At 43.1% G+C, this 24,013-nt stretch overlaps 1 protein-coding gene across 1 annotated transcript in view; it reads left to right on the plus strand.

The window, feature by feature from the left end:
* LOC132213023 (testis-specific gene 10 protein-like) overlaps window positions 1–24,013 on the plus strand; it is a 130,867-nt gene that overhangs the window by 77,539 nt on the left and 29,315 nt on the right. Inside the window, exon 15 of the mRNA XM_059658991.1 lies at window positions 19,319–19,528. Coding sequence (XP_059514974.1) covers window positions 19,319–19,528 — 210 coding nt within the window. The remainder of the gene's footprint in view (window positions 1–19,318; window positions 19,529–24,013) is intronic.

Below are 24,013 nucleotides of genomic sequence, written 5' to 3' on the forward strand. Positions count from 1 at the left end.
TGATGGCTGCCAGTACAGCAGTGGTGGTGGGAGCCTCTCCCACTTCCGCAGCAGTAAGGATGTCCAACTGAAGCTTAGGTCTGTTCCCTGCTGGTAAGTGGACATCCCCCGAGGGCTGCCGGGCTGCCAGAGGGATGTCTGACTGCCAGCTTGGGCCCGACCCCCCAGGGAGTGGGCCTAAGCCAGAAGGTGGACATCCTCAGAGGGGTCCCAGACTGCAAGAGGACATAGGCCAGGCTGAGGGACCCCCACCGAGTGCACAAATTTTTGTGCACTGGGCCTCTAGTATATTTATATTTTTAAAGGAGTATTGGATTTGTTCTGGTGGGTGTTAAATTACTTGCAGATCAACAGATACTTTAGAGATTGTTTTTAAGCTTTGATAGGGCAGGTATAAAGTGGCCTTTTCTTTAAGACTAGTTTAGGTCTACCACTAAGCTGTGTGGTAGGGTTCTCTATTTAATGCCCAGCCCAGAGCGTTCATTATCAACTCTTCACTTGGCAGGTTCTAACATTGATATTTCCCCAACTGTGTTATCAGCTGTGGGATTGTTTGCTTTAGAGCTCTCTGATGGATCTTTCCCAGGCTTGTGGAGTTCACTCCATATATTCATGGCTCAGTATTCAGCAGCATCTCAAGAAGACTTCTAGGCAAATTTCTGGGTATCTCTTTTATGCAGATCCCTTGTTTCTGGAACTCCACTCAGCATATTTCAGATGCTTATTGTTATCTCCTCAATTCAGCAAAAACAATTATGCTCTCATTGAAGCTCTTTTCCTGAACCAGAGACTAGAAAGTGTCTCCAGACAGAAGCTGGGATGATCATAGGGCTCATCTTGTTTCCTTTCCTTCTCATGATGTTCACAGTCCTGTGCTGCCTGTTGTCCAATGACTAGAAGCAATTCTTTCCTTTCTCTTTTATCCTTCCTCCCTGCCTCCCTCCCTTCTTTTCTTCCTTCCTCCCTCCCTCCCTCCTTTCCCTTTCCTCCTTCCATCCCTCTCTTCCTTCCATCCTCCCTTTCTCCCCCATTCCTCTCCCCTCTTCCTACTCCCCCATCAACCTCCCTTTCTCCATCTTTCCTAAGTTTTCTAGTTTTTAATAATAAGAATATAAATTCAATTTTAGTTATACCTGTGATAGCTGGAAACAGAAGTATTATATAACTTTTTAAAAATCCTTTTCAACTGTTTGTCTCTAATAAAAATAATATTGGTTGAGTTTTATAAAATTCAATCCGAGAATATCTTTCTGTTAACTAATAAGATTAATCTATTTGTATTAGTTTGAATTGCTGGCACATTTAGGTTTACTATTAATGATTTACTTTTTTCTCTCTACTTGTCATGATCCTTTGATGTTTCTTTTATCTGTCTTTTATGTGTTTGTTTCCTTACACACTTCCTACCCCCACTTTCTCATTGGTTTTGAAGTTACACATTCTCAATCTAATCTTTTAGCAGTTAAAATTATAATGTGCATAGTTAACAAAGTCTGTTGTTAGTCTCTCCAACCCTCCTCCTAAGCAATATATGGTTCTAGGAATATATGAAAATTGAGTACAACACCCTGCTTACTAGTGCATGTGTACTCTCTTTTATTCTCCCTCTCATAAATACACACCAAACTTTTATGATATTTTTATAACTATTTTAGTTTCACCTGTTTTTAAATATCCTTTTCTTAACTTTATTTTTTATTGCTGACACTATTACAGATATCCTCCTCCTGTCCCCTATGTCAATCTCCACCCAGGCCCCACTGCCCGCTCTCCTCCCCTCTTTCGACTGGTCATCACCACACTGTTGTCTTTATCTATGAATTATGTATGTATGTTCTTTGGCTAATCCAGCCGTGGGCAAACTATGGCCCGCGGCCCGTTTGAAATGAATAAAACTAAAAACAAAAAAAAGACCGTACCCTTTATGTAATGATGTTTACTTTGAATTTATATTAGATCACACAAGCACTCCATCCATGCTTTTGTTATTAGCAAACTAGAGGCCGGGTGCACAAAAATTTGTGCACTCGGGGGGGGGGGATGGGAGGGGTGTCCCTCAGCCCGGCCTGTGTCCTCTCACAGTCTGGGACCCCTCGGGAGATAACGACCTGCTGGCTTAGGCCTGCTCCCGGGTGGCAGAGGGCAGGCCCAATCCCTAGGTGCAGCCCCTGGTCGGGCTCAGAGCAGGACCGATTGGGGAGTTGGGGCACCGCCCCCTGTCATGCACAGAGCAGGGCAGATTGGGAGGTTGCGATGCCACCCTCAGTCACGCTCAGGGTAGGGCCGATTGGGGGGTTGGGGCACCGCCCCCTGTCACCCTCAAGGCAGGGTCGATGGGGAGGTTGCGGCACCACCCCCTGTCACGCACAGAGCAGGGCCCATCAGGGGGTTGGGGAGCTCCCCCCTGTCACGCACAGAGCAGGGCCCATCAGGGGGTTGAGGAGCTCCCCCCTGTCACTCACAGAGTAGGGCCGATGGGAGTTGGGGCACCGCCCCCTGTCACACACACAGCAGGGCGGATCAGTGGGTTGGGGCACCACCCTCTATCACCCACGGAGCAGGTCTGATCAGGGGGTTGGGGCACTGCCACTGTCACACTCAGGGCAGGGCCGATGGGGAGGTTATGGCTCTACCCCATCACACACAGAGCAGGGCCCGTGGGGGTGGGGGGGTTGGGGCGCCGCACCCTGTCACACACACAGCCGCAGGGCGGTCAGGGGGTTGGGGACCTCCCCCCTATCAGGCACAGAGCAGGGCCGATCAGGGGGTTGGGACGCCTTCCCCTGTCAGGACCAGAGCAGGGCCAATAGGGAAGTTGTGGCCCTGCCCCCTGTCACACAGAGCCTCAGGGCGATCAGGGGGTTTGGGCGCTGCCCCCTGTCACACTGATCCCGGTGCCAGGAGGCCTCGTGGCTCTGCTGATCCCGGTGCTGGGAGGCATATTACCCTTTATCAGCAAAACAGTTGCTACATGAGATGTCTTGAGATTTTACTACTTATGTTTTCTTCTAGGATTTTTATGGTTTAGTGACTTACATTTAAGTCTTCTATCCATCCACTTTGAATTTATTCTTATGTATGGTATAAGTTGTTTGTTTGTTTGTTTGTTTGTTTTGCATGTACATGTCCAATTTTCCCAACACCATTTATTGAAGAGACTGTCTTTACTCCATTTTATGCTCTTGTCTCCTTTGTCAAATATTAATTAACCATAATGGCTTAGGTTGATTTCTGGGCTATTGTTTTATTCCATTGATTTATATGCCTATTCTTATGCCAGTATCAAGCTGTTTTGATGATAGTGACCTTGTAGTATAGTGAACTGCGTCCAGCATGGCCAATGGTGAACCTGAGGAGAGGCAGTGAAGGATTAAAGAAAACAGACAAAAGAATATATTTGGGGCTAGGTGGATCACTGTGTCTGGATGAGGAAACAGTGACACAGCTTGTAAGCCAAGTCTTTATTTTATAGTCAAATTACACAAAGCAAAACAGGGAGTGGTCAAGATGTTTACAATGTTCTTGCAAATTTCAAATCTACTTCTTTCCTGTTGTTGCACTTCTATGAACGCTATCAAACATTGTTTTGGCAGCACTTGCTACACCTCCCACAGCCCACAGCCCTCAGCCCCCTAGGACCACAGGGTCAGACCATAAGATCGAGTTGACAACCATAGCCTTTGGCTATAATTGTGCTAGGAGGGCTTTCCCCTCCAAGCTGGGACTTGTATGTGGCTTTGCCACAAGAGGACTGTGCCCTCTCATCAGTCCGATGCTTGACCCTGTCCAAACGCTGTAGCCACTCTCCACAGTATAGTTTAATATAAGGTATTGTGATACCTCCAGCTTTGTTCTTCTTTTTCAAGATTGCTGACAATATTCAGGGTCTTTTTTGGTTTCATATAAATATTTGGAATATTTTTTCTAGATCTGTAAAGATGCCATTGATATTTTAATAGCTATTGCATTGAATCTATAGTATGGAGATTTTAATGATGTTAATTCTTCCAATCCATGGATTTGGTATATACTTCTACTTGCTTGTATCTTCCTTAGTTTCTTTCTTTCATATTCTATAATGTTCTGAGTTATAGGCCTTTTATCTCCTTGGTTAAATTTATTCTTAGGTACCTTATTTTTGTTGTTGTTGTTGTTGCAATAGTGAATGGGATTCTTTTTTTAGTTTCTCTTTCTGATAGTTCATTATTGGTCTATAAAAATGCCACCAATTCCTGAATATTAATTTTGTATTTTACTGCTTTGCCAAATTAATTCATTAGATTAGTAATTTTTGGTAGAGTCTTTTTAGAGTTTTCTATGAACAATATCATATCATCTGTGAATAGTGGCAGTTTTACTTCCTGCTTTCCAATTTGTTTTTATTTTTATTTTTATTGTTCAGATTATTACAGGTGTTCCTCTTTTTTCCCCCCATAGCTCCCCTCCACCTGGTTCCCACGCCACCCCATGCCCTTACCCGCCGCCACTGTTCTCATCCATAGGTGTAAGATTTTGTCCAATCTCTTCCCGCACCTCCCACACTCCCTTCCCCCCAAGAATTGTCAGTTCACTCCCTTTCTATGCCCCTGCTTCTATTATATTCACCAGTTTATTCTGACTTAATTTCTAGGTTTACTTGTTGATAGGTATTTATTTGTTGTCACTTTATTGTTCATAGATTTTATCTTTACCTTTTTTTTCTTCTTCCTCTTCTTAAAGGATACCTTTCAGCATCAACACTAATAAAAGAGAAAAATGGTAATTGGCGTACGAGCTACCCTTTTCATTGGCTAATCAGGGCTATATGCAAATTAACTGCCAACTGAGATGGCAGTTAACTGCCAACAAGATGGCGGTTAATTTGCATATGTAGGCACAATGCAGGGAGGCCAAAGGGAAAGCAGGAAGAAGCCCTCTGCCACTGACAGTGATCGGAAACCCAGGGGGGAGCTAAGAGCTGGGGGGCAGGGCAAAGGCGGCCCTGGGGCCGCCTTTGCCCTGCCCCCCAGCCATGATCAGAGAATCAGGTGCCTTTTCTGCCCTGGCCAGTGATAGCAGGAAGCAGGGGTGGAGCCAGCGATGGGAGCTGGGCACGGTCGAAGCTGGCAGTCCCAGGAGCTAGGGGTCCCTTGCCTGGACCTAAAGCAAAGCCCACGATCGTGGGGCCGCTGCAGCTGCGGGTCCCCGCTGCCCAGGCCGAACGCCTAGGCCAGAGGCATCAGGCCTGGGCAAGGGGCCGATCCTGCGATTGGAGGGTGATGGGGGTCAACGCCTGAGGGCTCCCAGTATGTGAGAGGGGGCAGGCTGGGCTGAGGGACACTCCCCCCCCACACACACACCCAGTGCACGGGGATCAGCAGAGCCGCGAGGCCTCCCGGCACCGGCATCAGTGTGACAGGGGGCAGTGCCCAAACCCCCTGAACCCCCTGATCGCCCTGCGGCTCTGTGTGCGACAGGGAGCGGGGCCACAACCTCCCTATCCGCCCTGCTCTGTTTGGGACAGGGGAAGGCGCCCCAACCCCCTGATCAGCCCTGCTCTGTACCTGATAGGGGGGAGCTACCCAACCCCCTGATCGCTCTGCGGCTCTGTGTGTGACAGGGTGCAGTGCCCCAACCCCCTGATCGGCCCTGCTCTGTGTGTGACAGGGTGTGGTGCCCCAACCCCCTCCCCCCCTCCGCCCCCCCCCAACGGGTCCTGCTCTGTGTGTGACGGGGTAGAGCCATAACCTCCCCTTCGGCCCTGCCCTGAGTGTGAGAGTGGCGGTGCCCCAACCCCTCTGATGGGCTCTGCTCTGTGAGTGACAGGGGCCAGAGCCCCAACCCCCTGATTGGCCCTGCTCTGTGCGTGACAGGGGGTTGCACCGCAACCTCCCCATCGACCCTGCCTTGAGTGTGACAGGGGGCGGTGCCCCAATCCCCCAATCGGCCCTACCCTGAGCGTGACTGAGGGTGGCATCGCAACCTCCTGATCCTCCCTGCTCTGTGCATGACATGGGGCAGTGCCCCAACTCCCCAAATGGCCCTGCTCTGAGCCCGACCAGGGGCTGCACCTAGGGATTGGGCCTGCCCTCTGCCACCCGGGAGCAGGCCTAAGCCAGCAAGTCGTTATCTCCCGAGGGTTCCCAGACTGGGAGAGGGCACAGGCCGGGCTGAGGGACCCCCCCTCCCCCCCGAGTGCACAAATTTTTGTGCACCGGGCCTCTAGTTTCATATAATCCTGGTTTGGTGGTGATGAACTCCTTTAGCTTTTTCTTGTCTGTGAAGCTCTTTATCTGACCTTCAATTCTACATGATAGCTTTGCTGGGTAGAGTAATCTTGGTTGTAAGTTCTTGCTGTTCATCACTTTGAATATTTCTTGCCACTCCCTTCTGGCCTGCATGGTTTCCGTTGAGAAATCAGCTGACAGTCGTATGGGTACTCCCTTGTAGGTAACTAACCGTTTTTCTCTTGCTGCTTTTAAGATTCTCCCTTTGTCTTTAGCCCTTGGCATTTTAATTATGATGTGTCTTGGTGTGGTCCTCTTTGGATTCCTCTTGTTTGGGGTTCTCTTCGCTTCCTGGACTTGTAAGTCTATTTCTTTCATCAGGTAGGGGAAGTTTTCTGTCATGATTTCTTCTAATAGGCTTTCACTATTTTACTCTCTCTCTTCTTCTGTCACCCCCATAATTCGGATGTTGGTACGTTTGAAATTGTCCCAGAGGCTCCTTACACTATCTTCATATTTTTGGATTCTTTTTTTCGTTTTGATTTTCCGGTTGTGTGTTTTTTGCTTCTTCATATTTCAAATCTTTGACTTGATTCTTGGGATCCTCTTGTCTGCCGTTGGATCTCTGTATATTATTCTTTATTTCAGTCAGTGTATGTTTAATTTCTGACTGATCCTTTTCCATTTTTTTGGCATTCCCATTAAGATCATTGAAGGTCTCACTCACTAAGTTCCTCGGAGGTTCGTAGAAGATTCTGGAGTAACCTTATAACTGTGGTTCTGAACTCTATGTCCTCCATTAGATTGCTTTCCTCCATTTCTTTCATTTGTGACGTGCTTCTTTGTCTTCGCATTTTGGGCTGACTGTGAGGACCTGCTGTGTCTATAAGAAGAACTGCTGTGCTGGAGACACCCTGATGGGGCAGGACTTGCTTCAGTGGGGCTTTGGTCCTCACTGAGTCTGCCTCTTGAGTGTGTCATTTATGGATGTGAGGAGTTGAAATCTGGTATCTGACCAGGGGTACCCTGGCTCCTGGATCTACAAGTCAACCACTGTGTGAGTCCACCCAGCAGGAACTACAGCGATATCAGCAGATTTCTCCTGTTTGCTTGGAATTTGGAAGTTTTGGAGCTCTCTAACCCAGCTGCAGTTAAATTAGGCTGTAAAAGCCAAGGTGATTCCTTTGCACCACTGAGCACAGGTTGGGAGGGGATGTAAATTGAGTGGGGTGGGGTCTCAGAGAATCACCAGGGCAGGGTGACTGTTGTCAGTGTATCTGCAATTCCTCGCCTCTCCGAGACTCCGCGTCTCTGTAGTCCTGCGCCCCCACGTGCCGGGAGCCGGTCCATCCTTGCTGTTTCAAGGGACCTGGCATATATGGCATACGGTTCTTAATATGTTTGCTCACTTTCTTGGCGCTGTGTTTTAACCAAGGTCACCTCTCCGAGAAAGGTTGTTTCCCCACGTAGGAATTTTTCCCTGAAGTCAGGGAGGGGATGAAACTCCTTAACTAAGTGCCAGGCGGGTAGTTAATCACTACAAACAATCATGCTTAAGCTACATAATCTTTACTCCCTGGAATGGAGATAAGAAACGCCCTAACCTTTGGAATAGAAATTGACAGGATTAAAATCAACTGGTATAAATACAGATGTAACAAGACAGCAAGACACAGAACTTATAAGACAGAACTTCAGACACAGGGCTTGGAAGACAGGACCAAGAGAGACAGAGCCTAGGCACAGAACCTACACAGAACGTTCTCCAGGGACAGAAGAACTTCGCTGGCGAGAGCATGCCAGAGGATCCTGGACAGGGACTGGCCTCGGAGCCTGGAGGCAGAGCCTGGCGAGAGAGCATGGCAGGGGATCCTGGACTGAACCTGACTGCGGAGATTGGCAGGAGAGCCTGACTAGAACCTGGTGACTGAACCTGACTGGAGAACCTGGACAGAACCTCTCTGGAGATCCTAAGCAGAACCTCTCTGGAGATCCAGACCAGAACTTGGCTGGAGATCCGGGCTAGAGATCCTGGCTAGGCTGCTGATCAACTGAACACTGTCTCTGTGTCCTTCCTTCTTCGCCGACTCCGTCCACACCTTTGGGGACCCCTGGACCTGCTGGGGTTGGACCCCGGCACCCACGTCTCTGTAGTCCTGCGCCCCCACAGCAACAATGATCCCTGCAAGCAGCTCTGTGAGAAAGCCTCCCTCACTTTCCAAACCGCTGCAAGACAGTCCAGTTACTCCCCGTAGGAGTCTGGGACCTTAGAATCTCGCCTTAAACGAGCTCAGTGCGTTCAAGAGCTTGTATCCCCTTCCGATTGAAAAAAAACCACGCACCAAGGTGCAGCCGTTGCGCGCACGCCTTCGTACCTCTGTTCTTGGCGCGTCTGCAGCTCCTTCCCCGTCTCAATGTGCTTTTTTCTTTCCTTCTAGTTGTAGAACTTCCACTTGGCCAGCTTTCCCATGGTTCTGGATGATAGCTGTTTTGTCTTATAGATGTAATTTCAGTGTTGTTTTGGGAGGCAGCACGCACAGGTTTATGCCTTATGCCGCCATCTTGGTTCTACAGTATTCTGCTTTCCAATTTGGATGCCTTTTATTTCTTCTTCTTATTGACTGCTGTGACTAGAACTTCCAGTATTATCTATATAATAAAAGCCCAGTGACTGTTACGGTGGAATGACCAGAACGACCAGTCGCTATGACGCTCAACGCTCCCACAGGGGGAGCGCCGCTCAGCCAGAAGCTGGGCTCATGGCTGGCGAGCACAGCAGCGGTGGTAGGAGCCTCTCCCGCCTCCGCAGCAGTAAGCCAAGCAGTAAGGAGCCTGCTGCTAATAAGCAGCAAGCTGAGCGGTAAGGAGCATGCAGACAGGTGGTAAGGAGTGAGGGGTCCCAGACTGCGAAGACTGCGAGGAGAAAGAAAATTAATACCTGGGTGCATTAGAGGGAAACTACACAAAAAAACAAAGGCAGAGAACATCTTAAAAGTAGTCAGAGGAAAACCAGCAGATGGACATCCCCTGAGGTGTCCTGGACTGTGAGAGGGCGCAGGCCAGGCTGAGGGCACCCCTCTCCCCAGGTACGAATTTCATGCACCGGGCCTCTAGTGTTAAATAAGAATGGTGAAAGCATACATTCCTATCTTCTTCCTGATCTTAAGAGAAACACTTTTAGTTTTTTAGTTTTTTCCCACTGAGTATGATGTTGGCTATAGGTTTTTCATATATGGCCTTTATTATGTTGATGTATGATCACTCTATCCCCACTTTGTTGAGAGGTTTTATCATAAATGGGTGCTGGATTTTGTCAAATGCTTTGTCTTCATCTATTGATATAATTATGTGATATTTATCTTTCATTTTGTTTATGTGATGTATCACATTTATTGATTTCTGAATATTGTACTAACCTTGCATCCCTGGAATAAATCACACTTGGTCATGGTATATGATTTTTTTTAATGTATTGCTGGATCCAGTTTGCTGATTTTTTTTTCAGGATTTTTGCACCTATGTTTCAGGGATATTGGCCTACAATTTCTTTTCTTTGCAGTTTCTTTATCTAATTTGAGGATAAGGATAATGTTGGCCTCAAAAAAAAACACAAAAAAACAAAAAACAAAAAACCTTGAAAGTATTTCCTCCTCTTGAATTTTTTGAAATAGTTTAAGGAGGATAGATGTTAGTTCTTCTTTGAATATTTATCAAATTCACCTGTGGAGCCATCCAGTCTAGGACCTTCATTTTCTGGGAAATTTTTTTATTATTACTGCTTCAATTTCACTAGTTGTAATCAGTCTATTCAGGCTTTCTGTTTTTTTTTTTCTGAGTCAATGTTGGAAGGTTGTATGTTTCTAGTAATTTATTTCACACAGGTTTTTTTAATTTGTTGGCATATAGTTGTTCATAGCATTTTACTATTATCCTTTGTAGCTCTATGATGTCAGTTGTTACTTTTTCTCTTTCATTTCTGATTTATTTATTTATTTGGGTCCTATCTCTTTGTTTCTTGATGTGTCTAGTGAAGGTCTCATCAATCTTTTTTATCTTTTCAAAGAACTAGCTCTTGGTTTCATTGATCTTTTGTATTGTTGTTTTAGTCTCTATGTCATTTATTTTGGCTTTGATCTTTATTATTTCCTTTTTTCTACTTTCTCCAGGCTTTGATTTTTGTTCTCTTTCTAATTATTTTAGGTGGTAAGGTTAGATTATTTATTTCAGATTATTCTTGCTTCTTGAAGTAGGCCTGTAGTGTTACGAACTTTCCTATCAGGGCTGCTTTGGCTGTGTCCCATACATTTTAAGCTCTATGTTCATTTTCATTTGTTTCCTGGTAATTCTTTTTTGTTTTCCTTGATCTTATTGGGAACCCATTCATTGTTTAACAACATGCTATTTAGTTTCCATGTGTTTGAATGTTTTTTATTGTAGTTGATTTCTAGTTTCATGCCATTGTGATTTGAGAAGGTGCCTGATGTGATTTCAGTCTTCTTGAATTTGTTAAGACGTATCATGTGTCCTAACATGTGGCCCATCTTTGATAATGTTCTATATTTACTTGAAAAGAATATATATTCTGCAATTTGAGGATGAAATGATTTGGAAATATTAATTAAATCCATCCAATCTAGTGTGTCATATAAGATCCTTTTTCCTTGTTTGGTTTTTGTCTGGAAATTCTATCCAGTGATGACAGTAGGGTACAATCCCCCTCTCCCTTAATGTCCACCAAGTTGTATTTTGTTTTTTATATACTTAGATGCTCCTATATTGGTTACATATACACTTACAAGGGTTATATCTTCTTGTTGGGTCAATCCCTTTAGTATTATGTAGTCGCCTTTTTTGTCTCTTTGTAAGACCTTTGTTTTGAAGTCTATTTTGTTAGATATAAGTATTCCTACCCTAGCATTTTTTGTTTGTTTGTTTCTATTTGCATGGAATATTTTCTTTTCCACGCCTTCATTTTCATGCTGCATATATCCTTTGCTCCAAGGTAGGTCTCTTGTAGACAATATATACATGAATCATGTTTTCTTATCTATTCAGCTACCCTATATTTTTTAATTGGAGCATTTAATCCGTTTACATTTAAGGTTATTATTGATGGACTAGAGGCCCGGTGAACAAAATTCGTGAACGGTGTGCGGGGGAGTCCCTCAGCTGAGCCTGCACCCTCTCCATTCCAGGACCCCTCAGGGGATGTCCGACTGTCAGGCATCCCTCTCATAATCTGGGACTACTGGCTCCTAACCGCTCACCTATCTACCTGCCTGGCTGCCCCTAACTGCCCTCCCCAGCTGTCCTAGTCGCCCCTAACCACCTCTGCCTTAGACCCTGCCACCATGGCTTTTTCTGGAAGGATGTCCGGAAGGATGTTCAGAAGATGTCTGGTCTAATTAGCATATTACTCTTTTATTAGTATAGATAAGTATTTGTCATATTATTCTCTACTTTCCTGTGTGTATTTCAAATACTCCAGAATATTTTAAATGAATAAAAAATGGTCAAGTTGCAGAAAAATAAAAGTGTTGAAATACAACCTGGTAAGCTTGAAAGCAACAACATTTGTGTAAAAGGGCATAAGTTGCAGTTGGCAACAAAACTTGTTGTTAGGATTGCTTGGTTAATATTCTTTTGTTGGAAAGTCATGGTTTGGGCAAAGGAGAAAAGGAAACCAGCCCAATAAAAGGGAATGCCTGATTGGGCCATTGCCACAACAGAGAGGGGCAGGTCCAGCAAAGGTTCAGACTGTACCACAGGCAAGGATGTCTGTGTGTATGGGACACCAAAGGCACCTGTCACACCTGAAACACAATTTGCTAACACTCACAATTGCAGAGCTCAGGAACAATCACCTTTTTTAAAACTGTTATTTCCCTGACATATAAAATATACTTACATATAAATATACATGCCCTCTTCTGAGCTTCCCCTGCCCTCCACTTAATATTTGGTTATGGCCTTCTTTTCATGTCAACCAATTGGATGTACAGACATAATTTTTTAAAATATATTTTATTGATTTTTTACAGAGAGGAAGGGAGAGGGATAGAGAGGTAGAAACATCGATGAGAGAGAAACGTCGATCAGCTGCCTCCTGCACACCCCCTACTGGGGATGTGCCCGCAACCAAGGTACATGCCCTTGACCGAAATCGAACCTGGGACCTCTCAGTCAGCAAGCCCACGCTCTATCCCCTGAGCCAAACCGTTTAGGGCCAGACATAGTTTTTAATGGCTACAGTGTTACCCCTGACTGGCATTACTATGGTTTACCTCACTAACCCTTTATTTGGGGCAGGTTGTGTCTGGTTTTCCCTGGCATCAACAACTACAGTGAACATAATTGCTTATTTGACTGTTTACTTAGAACACATTCACAGACATGGAACTCTTGGCCCAAAGCTAATTCACTTGAACTTTGATCCACATTTCTAAATTGACTTTCTTGAAAGTGCTTCTGTTTGTTTAGTCCATTGGTTTTACATCAGATTACACTCCCACAAACGGGTTAAGAGAAAACTGTTCAACACACCTTGGGCAAATCGCAAACTCTTGCTGAACTTGAGCAACCCCGGGGCACGGGACCTGGAGGATCCAGGCTGGAGGGTGAAGTCCAGAGATGCGCAGGTGGTGCACTCAAGGGCCCTATGTGGGTATGGACATGTGAGTGTATGCCGCTCGAGTCCATGCTCATGCCCCCACCCACACGTTTGCACTTCCACTCTGCACCCTGGGCCACCAAGAACATCGAGTTTAGCCCGCTTGCCAGTCCCCACCCACTTGGTTGAGCCTTTGGTCGTTATGGACCCTGGCTCTTTATACAAATAGATATTTACTTATTGTCATATTTCCTTTATACCTATGTCCCTCTCTATATGTTTCTTCTTCTTCAAGTGGTCTCTTTAACATTTCTTATTGGTGTCATGGTAATGAATTTCTTTAGCTTTTTTAGGTCTTGGAAGCTCCTTATTTTGCCTTTAATTTTAAATGATAGCCTTGCTGGATAGAGGAGTTTTGTTTTCTTGTCCTTGCTTTTTATTACTTTAAATTCTTAATGCCTATTTCTTCTGGTCTAAAGTGTTTCGGTTGATAAATCAGCTTTATGGAAAATCCTTTGTACATAACTAACTCCCTTTCTTGATGTCTTTAAGATTCTTCTTTGTCTTTAACCTTTGCCATTTTAATTATGCTTTGTCTTGGTGTGGGTCTCTTCGGGCTCATCTTGATCGAAACTCTGTGGTTCCTGAACTTGACTTTTTCCTTCACTGAGTTAGAGAAGTTTTCGGCCATTCACTTGTTCACTTTCTTCTCTTTCTGGTACCCCTAAGATGCAGATGTTGTTACATATCATGTCATCCAATCATGTCATCCAAAGTTTTCAATCCTTATTTTTTATTTTTTTATTTTCTGCCTCTCTGGTTGGTTTTCTTTTTCTACCTTGCCTTCCAAATCCAACCTATTTTATCCAACCTATTTTAAATTACTTCCAGTGTATTCTTGATGTCAGGTATGGTATTAATTTCTCACAGACTCTTTTTTATGGTTTCTGTGCCCTTTTCCATTCTATTGTAATTGTCACTAAGTTCCTTGAGCATCCTTATAACTGTTACTTTGAACTCTATATCTGATAAATTCTTTCCCTTTCTTTTTCATTTAGGTCTTTTTTGGATAACTTTCATTTGGGAACTGTTTCTTTGTCATCCCCTTTTGGCTGTTTCTTTGTGTTTGCTTTTATGTATTTGATAGAACTATTATGACTCCAAGCCTTCATTCAGTGGCCTTATGTATTAGGTGTCCTAAGGGACCCAGTGATGCATTCTCCTTGATATCCTGAGCTGGTTGCTCTAGGAATGTCACGTGTGTGGTTCATGTGGGCCTTTCTGTTGTAATTTGTTTTGGTTACTTTTGGTCCACTCATTGGTGGGATCAACCTTCAGACTGGCTGACAGACTCAACCCCAGTCATAGCATGCAAGGTGCTGTGCAGGTGTGTCTTGATGTGTCTTGTTTTACTCAGTGGCATAATCTTTCAAATCACTTGAGTTCCATGTTCCTAGAATGTTCTTGTGGGTTCTGTGAACCCCCAGTTATAGTTGTGTCTTGAATGCTGTTGGCTCTTTCATGGGTCGAGTTAACCATTCAGGATGGGTGGCTATAAGAGTAAACCTTGCTCATTGTGTATGAAACGCTGTGCAGGGCTTTCCCCATTATAAAGTTGTTCCCAGCAGGGTTTGGTGCCTGCCAGAATCCTCCTTTGTGTGTGTCATTTGTGTGGATAGTTGTGCCTGGTGTAGTCTGAAGCTCATCGCTGGTTGTGTTGGTTCTTGGTCAATTTGGGTGGCATTCGGGTACAGGTTGCTGTCACACTTTGTGTATAACCAGCTTTGGCCTATCTGTCTGTAGCTGCCATGCTGTTCACTGTTTGCATCTACTGGACCTGAATGTGCATTGGAGGGATCAATCAGTATAAAAGGATCAGCTTCTTCCAGTATGGAACTGAGGGCAGATCTGTAAAAGGAATGAGGTTTCCCGAGGTCCACCTCCACCTGAGAACTACTCTGCCTACCACAGGGGCTGCCTGGTCTTCCTCCAGAGCTTTCTGAAGAGAACTGTTAGATGAGCCCATCCTAACTGAAATAGGGTTTTAGGGCCCCCTACTTGGTGATCATACAGTTAGAAACTCAATGTGCAAAAAGTGGCCCCTGCTTCAAAGCCAAACCCTTCCATCTCTACCAGTATCTCCAACTCTGGTTCTTCCTAGGGGGGCTCAGTGCAGGTCAGTTTGGGTACAGCTAGCTGTCCCCTCTTTAGGAGCAAACTCAGTTGCCTTGGGCTCAGGGCCATAGATCAAAAGAGTCTTCCATTGCTCATGATGCCAGCCCTGTCCACAGGAGGGGGCTAAGTATTTTGTTCTGGTCTTTGACAATAGCCTCTGATGATCTCATACTTTGAATGTCCCCTCTCTAAGCTGCTCTTCTCTTCCCCCCCCCCCATGGAGCTGTTCCCATTGCGGGTATCTGGGACTTGTCAGGGCTGATCCAAACAGTCTCCTGTTGTGGGTGGTGTCAGCAAATGTAGTTACACAGCCCAGCACTTGCCCCTTGCCCATCTGGTTCCCATACAGAAGTTTCCTTGGGAGACACGGTACAAAAATCACAGCTCTATGTGGCTCCCTGGCCCCTCTGTGCCACCAAACTTGGCAGGATGGGGCCAAAGGTCAGCTGTGTGGTGCTCTGATCTCTCCATGCGACTGCTCTCAGAAGAGCAGAGCCCAAAGTCCCAGGAGCTCTGCATGGGCTCCAAACCCATCAGGACAGGTTCCCTGCATCGCCAAACAGCGCAAGGCAGGCTGAGCAGCTCAATAGGTGAAGGGGCAGGCACCAGTTAGTGCAGTGGTTCCCAAACTTATTTGGCCTACCGCCCCCTTTCCAGAAAAAATATTACTCAGCGCCCCCTGGAAATTAATTTTTTTAAAATTTTAATAGCAATTAAACAGAAAGATATATGTATTAATGTTTCTACCTTTTTCGTAAAATATAGTTAAGAAAGGTGTAAATTAGAAACATTGAAGTTTGAAATTATGAAACTATTTATTGAACTCAGAATAGAAAGATAATACAAAAAAAGTTAAAACAAATGCACCTGTGGCCATCACCGCCCCCCCCTCATCGCTGCAGCGCCCACCAGGGGGCGGTAGTGCCCACTTTGGGAATCACTGAGTTAGTGCTCAGAAGTGGGAGACCAACCCTCTCTCCCAGTTCACACAGTTTACTCACCTATGTCTCTTCCAAAAGCCTCCCCCCAAAATAGAGAGCCTCTTTAAATCACTGCTGGGTGTGACCAGCAGACCCCTTTGTAGGATCTGAGTATCACAGCATGGCATCACCAGCAGTTGGAGTCTGTTTGGAGCAAACACCCCAGGCTGGTGCTGAACCTTTAGGAGTGCTCTTTCCCTAAGAGGGTGTGATCTGAATCTCCCAGGCAGTCTAAATCCTCACTGATTCCTGTGCAGGCTTCTCTTCCCAGTTGTGTTGCTCTGGATTGGGAATCCCTATGTGGGGTTGAGACCCTAGCTCCTATGGGGAGGAAGTTCCACAGTCACAATATCCTTCTGGCTTCTCAGCCCTGGCCACACCTTCTTACCAGGCCTCTATGTGGCTTCTGTGCGCCTTGGTTACAATATTTCAGATCAGCTAGCCTTCCATTGGTTTTTCAGGTTGATTGCTCTGTAATGTAGCCCTGCAGCCATCTTGAAATACTTTTTATGTCCTTAATAATTAATCATTACTGTTTTTATTATCTTTTCAGCCAATGTTTATTTGTATCCACCCACATGTTTACAGAAGTTTTTATTCATCATTGCTTCTTACATTCTATTTCTTCCTTCTAAGTTTAGTTTTCTTTCTTTAAACTTACTTTCTTTGACCTGTCAGTTTATTTTCTTAGTCTCTTCTGCAAATGGCTTTATTTTACTCTCATTCTTGTATATTAGTTTAGCTGAATATAGAATTCAAGATTCAGGATTTTCCCCTATTATAATTTTAAACCTAATTGTCTTATCGAGAAGTCTGTTCTCATTGTAATTGTAATTCTGTATAAGTCTATCCTGTCATTGGTTCCTTTTAAGGTATTCTCTTTTTCTTTGTGTGTAGTCTCACTATTATATGTCTAGGTATGGATTCTTTTGGGGAGGAATGTCTTGGTTAGGTTACACTATTTCAGTTAGAGTATCCATGCCTTTTATGAATCTGGAAAATACTCAGGTGTTATTTCTTTGAATATTACTGCCTCCACATTTACTCTACTGTTTCCTCTAACTTTTAAAATACACTTTTTGAATCTTCTAGCCCAAATGTTTATTAATATTTTATCATAGTTACCATTTGTTTATCTCTCTGTTCTTTGATCTGTCTTTTAGTTTGTTCTTCCCTCGCAAACTGTATTCGTCTGTTCTTTGATGCATTCATTAATTTTTCATTTATTTTTTCTTTCTAGAAGTCCTACTTGATTCTTTTTCACATGTGTCTTATTAATTTTTCTCTAATGTCTTTACAACTTTTAAGCATATTTTCCTATGCCTTCTAAAATATTTTGTTCAATAATTTGAAGTTCTAGAACTCTGATCCTGCTATGTGCTATGTTACTCTGACTCTCACTACTTGACTGTAATCTCTTTAAAAAGAACGTTGTTTCTTCTATAGACTCCTATATGGCCAGGGATTTGGGTGGGCTTCTACAAAGGGACAAACTTTATGTTGAAGTTTAGAATTTGGATGGGTAGTGTAAAGTCTAACTTTAAAATTGAGTGAACTCAGACCTAAGATTTCAGTTTCTTACAGAAGACATTTTTCTCCATATCCAGAGAATAGGTCAAGATAAATTTTTGTTTATATTTCTGTGAGGTTGAGTGGATTTTTTTCCCCTCAGAGCCTCCTCTCAAGGGCCCCAAATTATGTACAGGTCTCAGTTCCAACTCTCCATTAATTCTACATCTTGTCTCCTATACTTGCTTGAATGTTTAAATATAAGTCATTCACTGTTAGTGGCTCTTTCAATCCCCAACTCTTAGCTTTAGGCTTTCATTTGCTTCCTGCTCTGGCTTTGTTTTCTCTTTGTTTTCGGCATGTGAGAATTTTTCTTTCTTCCTTAAAAGTTTATCTATGAATTACATATATTCATTTGGTTATTTGACTGATGCATGATTCCCCCATAGTCTGAAAGTTTTGTCAGAGCAGAGACCATTTTGCTTACCATTGGATATGCATTTAAGCACATTGACTGGAGGTGATTTAAAGAATGAGTGAGGCCCTAACCAGTTTGGCTCACTGGATAGAGTGCTGGCCTGCAGATGGAAGGGTCCCAGGTTCGATTGATTCTGGTTGCAGGCTCCTCCCCGACCCAGACCCTGGTCAGGGCTCCTGCAGGAGGCAACCAATCGATGTGTTTCTTTCACATTGATATTTCTCTTTGTCTTTTTCTCTCTCTTTCACTCTCTCTAAAAATCAATGGAAAAATATCCTTGGTGAGGATTAAAAAATAATAATACTTAAAAAAAAGAATGAGTGAGAAATACAGTGAGTGAGAAGGAAGGGAGGGAGAAAGGTAGAAGTGAATTGTAACCAAATAATTTTTTCCAGGAGCAATATTTTAGTGCTTTGTACATTTAAAAGGAGTTGTAAAAGTAGAAAAGTGTCTTTATTTTCCTCTTAGTTCTGTTATCTTCACATAATAGCAAATGCTTCTTTGTAGATGGTAGTGTGTTTAAGACATTTTTTTTCTGAAAAAGGAGAGATTATCTTGAATGTTTGAAAGCATTTATATAACTTGAATCTCATTTATATAACTTGAATCTCATTTATATAACTTGAATACCATTTTTAAAACATACCCTTATTTCTCATAATGTGGATTTATTCTTAATTTATACTTGCCCAGAGTCTTTTTCCCTAAGGTATTAGTAAGTGCTAGAGAGTTATTAATCCTCATTTTATTATATTACTAGAGGTCCAGTGCATGAAATTCATGCACTGGTAGGGTCCCTAGCAGCTGCTGGCTGCCGGCAAGAGCCTCCCTCCCTCCCCTGCCCAGCCCTGTCCCCTGGTCAAGCTCCCGGATGAACTCCTGGTCGAGGGGACAATTTGCATACATACACTTTTATTATATAGGATGATCAATATCAACATATATTTTAAGAATTGGAAAATGAGTATTATGAGGGAAATAGTAGCTGTTTCATTTGTCACTTTATTGTTAAAGACAACAATAATATTTTTATTATAGAATAATAGAAACTGTGGTAAACAGACAGAACTATAGACCAAACATGTATATATCTCAACCAGCTTTGGGGCTGAGACTTTTAAGTGGGAATAGTTGTTTTCCAAATATGTTGACCACCTTACTCATGGGCTTTGTGTATAGAAACTTGAAACCCAAATGTGTGTGTCATAGTGTTTTGTGCATATATTACTACCTATAGCATCTAAAGTTCCTTATAATGTAAGTGTACTATCATTACTAGTAAAAGATTTGCCCCATTTTGTGCTCTATGTTGTAGTTTTTTTCCAAGTTAAAAACTATAATAATAATTTTGTCTTTGTAGCACTTAAATGCAGAAAGGTCTTACAAGGCCCAGATTTGTACCTTGCATAAATCTCTTGTGAAGATGGAAGAGGAGCTTCAGAAGGTTCAGTTTGAAAAGGTGTCTGCCCTTGCAGACTTGTCTTCCACAAGGGAACTTTGTATTAAACTTGACTCAAGCAAGGAACTTCTTAATAGGCAGCTGATTGCTAAAGATCAAGAAGTTGAAATGGTATGTAATGCATTTAAAATGTTTTATTTTTTCATATTTCTAGTATATAAAATTACTACAGGATTAGAAAAAAGTTGTGTTTAATATTACATCAAGCCTGTCTCTCACCTTTAGATTTCTTTTTTTAAGTCCCAGAGATTAATTTGACAGCTATATTCCAACAATTCAAGTAAGTAACATAACTGTTCCTCTGAGCATTTAATTTATATTTACTTTTGTCTAGGTCCTAGGAGAATTATAAAACATCTTTACATGCCAATCAGTAAAGAACCATGAGGTTGAGGTCCATCCAGCTAAATTATAACTTTAATGACATTCTTTTAGCTAAATTTATTTACTAATTGGGTTCTTTTAAACTGTAATTCAGTTGATTATATCCACCATGTGCCTGACATTGTGTTTGCCACTGTGACTATAATGTTCAAAAGATACAGGCTGATGCTCTCATGGACCTTTCAGTATTGGCATTGGGATGAATGTTCTAAGAAATACGGTTTAGAGAGGGAGATCCTATTCAGTCTGTGGGTGTCGGGCGGGAGTGGACATACTAATGAGCACAGAAGAGATGAGGTGTTTCATTCAGAGGGAACAACAACATAGGGAATGAATGGAGGTAAGAGCTATTTCTTGCGTGAATAGTAAGTAATTTTCAATGGCCAGTGTAGCATGCATGGGTGAAAATGGCTGGAGATGCATCTAGAGAGAGAGATGGAACTCAGATCCTAAAGTATATGTATACAAATTGCATAGTGTAACTGAAGAATTAACAAATTTGATCATGTGTACATTTCTGTTATTTTCAAATCCTATTGAAATTTTAGTTTTCTTAGTCTACTGTTTGTTAGGAGAATAGGTTGCATTTGAGAATCATGTAGCCAGCTGGTTTCTGTAAGAATTTACTGTTTATATTTTATGAATGAAGTATATGCCAGTATTGTCAGACTCTTCTTTTAATTATTTTTTTATTTCAGCAAGAACATTTTTTTTTATTTTTTTTTTATTGCTTAAAGTATTACAAAGGGTATTACATATGTATCCATTTTATCCCCCCGCCCTAGACAGTCCCCTAGCCTCCCCTATCACCCAGTGTCTTATGTCCATTGGTTATGCTTATATGCATGCATACAAGTCCTTTAGTTGATCTCTTACCCCCCTACCTCCTGCCCCCCAACCCTCCCCGGCCTTCCCGCTGCAGTTTGACAATCTGTTTGAGGCAGCTCTGCCTCTGTATCTATTATTGTTCAAAAGTTTATAATGGTCTCTATTGTCCATGAATGAGTGAGATCATGAGGTATTTTTCCTTTATTGACTGGCTTATTTCACTTAGCATAATGCTCTCCAGTTCCATCCATGACGTTGCAAATGGTAAGAGTTCCTTCCTTTTTACAGCAGCATAGTATTCCATCGTGTAGATGTACCACAGTTTTCTAATCCATTCATCTACTGATGGGCACTTAGGCTGTTTCCAGATCTTAGCTATGGTGAATTGTGCTGCTATGAACATAGGGGTGCATATATCCTTTCTGATTGGTGTTTCTGGTTTCTTGGGATATATTCCCAGAAGTGGGATCACAGGGTCAAATGGGAGTTCCATTTTCAGTTTTTTAAGGAAACTCCATACTGTCTTCCATAGTGGCTGCACCAGTCTGCATTCCCACCAGCAGTGCACAAGTGTTCCTTTTTCTCCACATCCTCTCCAGCACTTGTCGTTTGTTGATTTGTTGATGATAGCCAGTCTGACAGGTGTGAGATGGTACCTCATTGCTGTTTTGATTTGCATCTCTCGGATGATTAGTGACTTCAGCAAGAACATTTTAATGATGAAAGTAACTCATAGATACTCACTGTAACAATTTAAATAATATGTCCTCATTTTTTTCTTTAAAAAAACTTTTTAGTTGGTGTTTTCAAATTGGAAAAATAATACATGTAATAATTGAAACATTTGTTATTTGTAGTTTTGTTTTTTCTTTTCTTTTTTTTTATAATAGCTATCCTCATGGTTGTTAAATGGTCAGGCTAATGCAGCTTTTAATATTCTCTCTTTATCTTTCACTTTTGCCATTTTAATTAGGATGTGTCTTGGTGTGGGTTTCCTTGGGTCCATATTGTTTGGGACTCTGTACTTCCTGGACTTGTGTGTCTTTTTCCTCTCCAGTTAGGAAGTTTTTGTCATTATTTCTTCAAATAAGCTATTGATCCCTTGCTCTCTCCCTTCTATGTCTGGTACCCGTATGATGCAGATGCTGTTACATTTCATGTTGTCCCAAAGGTCCCTTAAACTATCCTCATGTTTTAAATTCTTTTTTCTTTTTGCTGCTTTGATTGGGTGTGTGTTTTTTCTACCTTGTCTTCCAAATTGCTGATTCAGTCCTCTGATTCATCCAACCTACTGTTTATTCTTTCCAGTGTATTCTTCATTTCAGATATTGTATTCTTCATTCCTGATTGGTCCTTTTTATGATTTCTATGTCCTTTTTCATGATTTTGAGCATACTTATAACCATTACTTTGAACTCTATATCTGATAAATTACTTGCCTCTATTTCATTTAGCTCTTTTCTTTTGGAGTTTTTTCCTGTTTTTTCATTTGGGGCATGTTTCTTTGTTTTCCCATTTTGGCTGCCTTTTTTTGTTTGTTTCTATGTATTAGATAGAACTGCTATGTCTCCCAGTCTTTGTGGGATGGCGTTGTGTAGTAGGTGGCCTGTGGAACCCAGTGGTGCAGTCTCTTGGCCACCTAAGCTGTGTGCTCCTAGAATGTGCTTTGTGTGGTTATGTGGCCCTAATGTTATAATTGAGCCTTGGTTGCTATTGACGTATGGGGTGGGATCGACCCCAGGTTGGCTCACTGTGAGGCTCAACCCTGACCATAGCATGCAATCTGCTGTACAGGTGCTGACCACAGGAAGCAGAGTTTGCCTAAGCAGGGTTTGGTGCCTGCCAAGATCTCCCTTTTGATATGCTGCTTATAAAGCTCATTGCATTCTGCTCTGATGTTGTCTAAAGCTGGCCACTGTGTTTGTTGGTTCTGGGCCTCTTGGGAAGAACTTGGTGCAGGCTAATGTCAAACGCTGCCTGTGACTGGCTTATGGAAACCTGTCTGTAGCTATAAGTGTTCCACGGTTTGTGGCTGCCTCCTGCACCTGGGTGTGCATGGGAAGACTAAGCTGCATACCAAGGTTTATTTTTACCAGCACCGAGCCTGAGAGAGCAGGTCAGCAAAATCCCAACGCATCATGACAAGATCCACCATGACAAGATCCAGCCTACCTCTGCCTGCCGGCTTCCTATTAGACTCAGTCATTAAAAGGGCCTCTGTTTATACTCCTCAGGAAGGCATGAGGTTTAAAGGGTGGAGTGAGAGGGAGTCCAGAGGGCAGGGCTATTGCTTTCCCTTAGGCTGATGCTGCATGAGGGGAGTGAACCACCCAAGAAAGATGGCATCTGCTTTGGGTGAATGACTCAATACAAGGATCCTGAAAGCTCCTTCCCCAGAGCCACAAAACCTAAACTCTACTCACGAGACTCTAGTCCAGCCGTGGGCAAACTACGGCCCGCGGGCCGGATCCGGCCCGTTCAGCTGTTCCATCCGGCCCGCGGAGCCAAAAGAGCGGAGGGTTCTCTTGCTCTCCCCTCCGCTCCTTCACCAGCAGCAGTGCTAACATGGCAACGTCGGGAAACACGGCCGCAGCTCCTTCTTCTGAGTCCAGTTTAAGAACCCATTGTGGCCCTCGAGTCAAAAAGTTTGCCCACCCCTGCTAGTCCATTCCACCCTCCCTCCACAGAAGCCTAAGTTGAGTGGCTGTGAATGAAATTTTGTGAGTTGGCTCTTTAAAAGGGTTCCTGTGTCTGTAGTAGACTTGCCCCTCTCTGTGGCAGACAGAATCCCTGCTGCTTTTCACAGCCAGGTGCTATGTGGGTTCCACTTTTTGCCTCTGGTGCTTTGGGCTGGGGAGCCTGGCTTAGGATTTAGAAACCACACTCTCATGGGGAATCTCCTGCAGCTGACATATCCCTCTGGAACCTCAGCAACCACCTTAGGAGTAGGGCCAGCTCTTCTTGCATCTCTGCCTTCCTATTAGTCTTACTGAGGCTTCTTCTGTAAATCCTTGGTTGTAAAACTCTTCAGCTAGTCTTCAGTTGTTTATTCAGGTTGTTTTTTTTAATAATTTAGTAGTTACTCAAGTTTTGTCTTGGGAGGAGATGAGTGTATCATCCACCTACACAACCACCATTTTGGATCAACAGCCTTCATTTTCTTTCTTTGTTTTTTTTTGGTTAATCCTCATCTGAGGAGATTTTGTTGTTGTTGTTAATCTTCTCCTCAGATGAGAATTATATATATATTATATATATATATTATATATATATATAGTTTAGTCCTCATCTGAGAATATTTTTTCCATTGCTCTTCAGAGACAGTAGAAGGGGGGAGGGAGAGGGAAAGAGAGAGAGAGAAACATCAATATGAGAGAGACACAT

This window comes from Myotis daubentonii, chromosome 12 (genome assembly GCF_963259705.1).
Source record: "Myotis daubentonii chromosome 12, mMyoDau2.1, whole genome shotgun sequence".
NCBI classification, from domain to species: Eukaryota; Metazoa; Chordata; class Mammalia; order Chiroptera; family Vespertilionidae; genus Myotis; species Myotis daubentonii.